This window comes from Sinocyclocheilus rhinocerous, unplaced genomic scaffold (genome assembly GCF_001515625.1).
Source record: "Sinocyclocheilus rhinocerous isolate Xijiao unplaced genomic scaffold, SAMN03320098_v1.1 scaffold115, whole genome shotgun sequence".
Lineage (NCBI taxonomy): Eukaryota > Metazoa > Chordata > Actinopteri > Cypriniformes > Cyprinidae > Sinocyclocheilus > Sinocyclocheilus rhinocerous.
This window is the reverse complement of record NW_015650001.1, coordinates 695,751-701,750: the sequence shown is the minus strand read 5'-3', so window position 1 is coordinate 701,750 and position 6,000 is coordinate 695,751. Positions and strand designations below refer to the sequence as shown.

At 35.5% G+C, this 6,000-nt stretch overlaps 1 protein-coding gene across 1 annotated transcript in view; it reads left to right on the top strand.

Annotated features, from left to right (window-relative positions):
* The window catches only part of kcnt2b (potassium sodium-activated channel subfamily T member 2b), a 77,542-nt gene that overhangs the window by 58,044 nt on the left and 13,498 nt on the right, over nucleotides 1-6,000 (top strand). The window contains exon 15 of the mRNA XM_016516151.1: nucleotides 5,014-5,122. Coding sequence (XP_016371637.1) covers nucleotides 5,014-5,122 — 109 coding nt within the window. The remainder of the gene's footprint in view (nucleotides 1-5,013; nucleotides 5,123-6,000) is intronic.

Here is a 6,000-nt window from a genome sequence, read left to right as displayed (position 1 = left end):
AACAAATTATCTACCAAATCAGATACAAGTAACAGTTTAGCGGATATTCCGTATCATAGCAACCAAAGCGTCTCAACTGAAAAAACGCTGCGCCACAAAAAGCGCTCTCAAGCGCTCGCAGCTGGGCGTTTTCAGCTGGCTAAAAACGCTTTGGTGGACACAGGGCCTTAAGCTCACTTCTTTTTCTCAAGTGTATCTATGAAGGAGTGTTTAAATCTTTAATCTCTTAAATCAAGTGATTAAATCTACAAAATATGTTGATCCTTTAACAAATATAGAATTTTTTTTCAACACAAAATATATAAATGTACATATTGGCAAATCAAAATTTAGAGTAATTCATATAGATCATCAAGGAATTTATGCTTTACCCAAACACATGAAAATATGAAGCCATCTAAGCAGTCAATTGAAAACATTGGACATACTTTCCCAAAAGTATGATGCCTCTGATGCGTTTGCCAAATGTTTGTTTTATCTGCTTCTATGTGCAACATGTCAGCAGGATTATGAATAAGAATGTGCTTCTTTTATTGAGAAAAAACGCTTTGGTGGACACAGGGCCTTATGGTTGAAATGACACTTGCACTATATATACTTATGTTTCATATCAGTCAGAGGTGGTTATCCCCTGTGGGCGGTATGGCGTCTTGGTGGTTTACAGAGCGCTTGTTTCTTGACAGTTCGGCGGAACGCATCAATATGCAGTTTTTCTATGCATGGCGGGAATGTTGTGACAGTGCCTGGAATATATGCACTTTAAGTGGCTGAGTGGATGGCATAAATGAGTACGACTGGAGACTTGACTTCAGCTCTACAAATAGCTTAATCGCACCTTAATGTTCACATCAATGTAACTGAAGCTCACAGAATGGTTAGTCTGCGGAGAAAAGCATTTCATTCACATCTCGCACGGTTATTCTGGGACTTCTGGACCGCTGTTTGTTTTGTTCGACTTTTGCTGCGTTAATTGATTTTCTTTTCCTCTCCGTGGGCATGTTTGGAAATAGTAACTGGCCGCTTTGCTTCTTCCAGTTCTGCACTGTGTTAGTGTGGCTATATCATCAGCCAGGTCATTCATAAACATAACCAGCATGCTGCTTTAATGAATGCTAATGGCAGAGAAGTGGCACTGTTGTTACCGTCTTGCTGGGGTTCACAGATTGAGCACAATCTCTCACTGCTGCACTCCTCGAACGGGGACGAAAACAGCAGCTTTAGAGAAAAAAAAGAATCTAGAAACACAATTATCACAGTGCTCTAGCCTGCTGTGCCGCGGCCCCGCTTCAGTCGAGGTCAACGTGCGCTTTCCGAGGCCGCTGGAAATGAGGGAGTTGGTGGAGGAGGAGATGAAGTGGTTGAGCAGAAAGGAACAGAGGTCTTTAATTCACCGTTTGATCTTTATGAGTGAATGTGCGTCTTCAAGTGCTGCCTCCACTACTTCAGTCTGACATGGAGAATAATTCAAAGAACGAGCCTTATTTATTTATCAAGTCTATCAAGTGAGACAAATGATATTGTTTAATTAATAACCTAAGGCCATAACAACAAAGAACAAGCCTTATTAATGATCGATTAACACCAATAATCAGAATCAGTTTATTGGCCAGGTGTGTTTGTTGTGGCATTGGAAATGACAGTAATTTACATACGGTATATACAAAATACAGAATGTAGATGCAGACAAATATAGTTAACAGTTTAAACAACTATATGTACAAGTTGATATTTACATCGGTAAAAAGGGGACAGTGGTGGTGCAAATATGTGTTGTTTGTGCAGGATTATAAATATGGATTATATTAAAAGTTATAAGAGCAGAAAAATAAGAGGGTATTGCACATGGCATAAATAAATAAATATGAGTCATACATATTGTGCTCAGTTGAATTGTTCGCATGTACAAGTCATATTTATTTATGTCATCCATTTAACGCCCAAATAAAGAAGGAATAAACAACAAAATAAAAAAGAAAATATATATATATATTTTTTTTCAGCTATAACTAAGAACAAATAGCTAAAAATAAATAGATAAAGCAACGTTTGTCAAAACAATATTAGGTCAATAACTTTAGATAGCAAGAAAATAAATAAAAACAAAAATAAAACCACAAAACCATAAATAAACAACATATAGATGAAACAATGCCAAGCGAGACAGTATTATGTGAATAACAACACTTTGACAAAACAAAAGAAAAAAGAAAAACTTTTTATTTTTTGTTTATAGAAAAATACTATAGCAAACAATAAATACATCAGTGAATGTCTATCAAAACAATACTATTTAAATAACCAGAATATTAAACAAGAAAAAAATATTTCATGTTCGCCAGTAACATAATAAAAACATAAAAAAATTTAACATTTAATAGACAAAACAATGCTTATCAAAACAATACTAGATACTAGACAAAAAGTACAAAAAACAAGCAATTTAGTCAAATAACAACATTTTTTAGCTTCAAAGCAGAAAGTTTTCTAAATTGTTCCACAGAGAACAATCAGTCCTACACTCCTTGTGCTTTTCCTCATTTCACAATTTTACCTTCAATCCTTCTTCGTGCTTTTGCCTACGCATTTCTCTGAATTGACTCGGGTTATTCAAACAATCGGAGCATTCTTCTCTCCTTGGGCGAGTAGCGTGTTTGAATGGATGTCAGTAAAATCCAGCTACGGTTGTGTCAGCTGTTCCTGGCCTGTTGTATAAAAGACTATTCATATAAAAAATGCAGCACATTTCACATCATTTGTGCAATGCTAAAAATGGTTGGTATTTTCTTAAATCCACCCTGTGAGAAAAATAACATTGTACTAGAGCAACATAATAAGTTCCGAGCATACATGGTTAACACATCCACCCTAATAAAGCAATAATGACTCTGCCACTTCCCACTCAATTAGACAAAACAAAGAAGCAGAAAGCAACAGGATGAGGAAACATTCTGCACTCCTATTGTTTATTTCCGATCAGAAGCCTGCCGTGAGAGGAACACAGGTTTTTTAAATAAGCTACCTAGCCTAGAGGTGTTGTCTACGTCCTCTGATGAACAAAAAAAAGGAAAATCTCCAAAACAACCAAAAATAGACCAAAGGAAAAGGGACTGGTGAGGCCCAGAGAGAGCGCAAAAGAGACAATCCTCAGAGGAGCAGTCGGGTTGAACGGTTTACCTGGGATTCAGTAAAAAAAAAGACCGTCTTTTATGTCTTTTTTTTTTTTTTGCGAGTGGTTTTCTGTCCATTATGTTTTGACTTCGGTCCAAGCCTGCACTGAATTAAATTGAAGTAAATGGTATAAACATAGCCGAAATGCACGTCTGGAGTCAGTGTTTTCATCAATGCTAATGCGATTTTATTGACTCATTTTCCTAATTAGCAAAATTAGTAAATGTGTTTTCACTCACCGCTAACAAGCCACATGAAAATTGTGCTCCATCTGTGAGACAGTCATTAGTGCCATACCTGCTATTTTTCCCCCGGGTGAACGCGTTATTTAATTTTTTAACATTACTATATGTACAAAACTTGAGTATTAATAAACGTCCTCTTATGCCCTCGGCTTTTTCCCTTGTTCTAAACTGTCTGTCTTTGTATGTTTTTCTGGTACGTTGGCTGGCATTTAAATGGCAGCGAGGTCTGAAGCTGATGTGTGTTCACTCAGCTGTGTGGAGGCCGTTTCAGAGGGCAGCTGTTTTGAGCAGGGGACTTAAAGGAGCATGAGATGTCAGGCGTTGCCTTATTTCACACTCTGTTAATGGTGTGGAGAGGCTCTGACCCCTGCAATATGTGTCTTTAAAATCAAATTCAAGGAACTGAGATGTGCAAATGGCTTAGCAATACTAATCAGGAGGGATGAGAGTTTCAGTTAATGTTCTGCTGGGATTGCCTCTCTATATTAGCAGGGGTTCTTACGGTCAAATATATTTTAGGACATTTTGATTTGATTTCCAGGCTTGGAAAAGTCAAAAGTTTATAGATTACCGTTATAAAGTCTGGGGTATATTTTTATTGTTTTATTTAGTTTATATAATTTATTTTTTTGTTTGTTTTATTTTATTTTATTCTACTTTATTGTTTTATTTGTATTTCATTTAGAAAGAAATGAATACTTGTATGCAGCAAGGACACATTAAATCAAAAGTTGCAATATATACATTTGTAATGTTACCAAAGAATTCTATTTCAAATAAATGATCTTTTGAACTTTCTATTCTTCAGAGAATCTTGGAAAAAAATGTATCATGATTTCCACAAAACTATTAAGCAGCACAATCGTGTGAATGATTTCTGAAGGATTATGATAACGGCTGCTCAGCTTTGCATTACAGGTTATTATAATCAAATAGAAAAACGTTAGTTTAAATTGTAATTTAAACTGTTTTTATTAAATAAATGCTGCCTTGGTAAGCAAAGGAGACGTCTTTCAGAAACATGAAAAAATCTCACATACCCAAACAGGGGTGTATAGTTGATTTAGAAGTTAAAAATAAAAAATAAAAATAATAAAATAAAATAAATTAAAGTGCAGAAATTAAAAAATAAGAATAGAGATTTTCATCATACATTTTCAATGGATGTCCATGGGGCAAGTCATTACACTAGAATACACAATAAAATGGAGGCTGATTTGATACGTATACCCACTTGATGATTTTGATGAAGTATACCCACAATTCATACATTATATATTTTAACATTAGATTGTTAATGACTTTGATCTCACTACTAAAAGAACAACCTAGACAACTTTACAGCTCAAATAACACACATTTTCACACAAAAAGCTCTTGAACAAAAATACAAGCTGCATATTTATGCTTTTAAACCCCTCTGCCCCATCAACCGTTGCGCATGCTTATACACACTTCGGGAAGAATGAAATCATTTTCTCTGGTAATCAATAAAATGTCAACAGAGCTTAGCTTGTATTGAACATTTCTCCATAATGAAAACACATTCCATGATCAGAAATCTGAGAATTAATATTCCTCCCGTGTGTTTATTTTGCAGACCATGTGGTTTGTGAGGAAGAGTTTAAGTATGCCATGTTGGCCCTCAACTGTGTGTGTCCTGCCACCTCCACCCTGATCACCTTATTGATTCACTCCTCTAGAGGACAGTGAGTATAAACATCCCTCTCATATTCATTCATCCCTAGTAGCCAGACTTTTGACTACAGTATTTCATCTAGTCAGATTTTAGCTTATGAATTGTTAGTGACCAACCACATTTGTGCGCATTATCATCTGAGATATGTATTTTTGAGGGCAGTGTCACTAAAACATCCTCTGTCTGGTGTTAAAAGACGTGTGGCATTTATGATGTAGAATGGATGTGAATAGCATGCATTAATGTCCGCCCACTTTTTCAGCAGTGCTGGTTCTGGAAGTATTTTTTTTCCATCAGGGAATTTAAAATCAGTCTTTGTTAAAGTATTATAAGCCTTGGATCAAACCAACCAGCTACGAGGTGGATCACAACTTTTATCTGAAGCAAACAAACTGTTTGAAAAAGATACAAGACTTTACTTAATGGCTTTTGTGAACTACAATTCCATGAAGCATTGCGAATGACAATCAAATGAAAAAAAGATGGTGAAATCTAAAACTGTCCATTTAAAGTTGTTGATTATATCTACAGAAACACTATATTTTTAAGTTTATTGTGAGACAGACTCAAGAAGTGCTTCAAGCATAGTCCCTTTGGTACAAATTGCTTATTGGTGGACGTTTTTGCACAGAACCCTGGGTAATGTAGTTTTTCATCACAAATTCCACTGTTAAAAATGATTTATTTTTAAATAAGTTTACATAGCGTAAACATTTTAACAAAACTACATACCATTGATTAAAAGGATAGTTCACCCAAAAAATTATGGTTGAACTACTGAAGTCACATGGACTATTTTAACGATGTTCTTGCTACCTTTCTGGGTCTTGAACATGTCAGTTACATTGCTGTTTATGGAGGGTCAGAGAGCTCTCAGATTTCATCAAA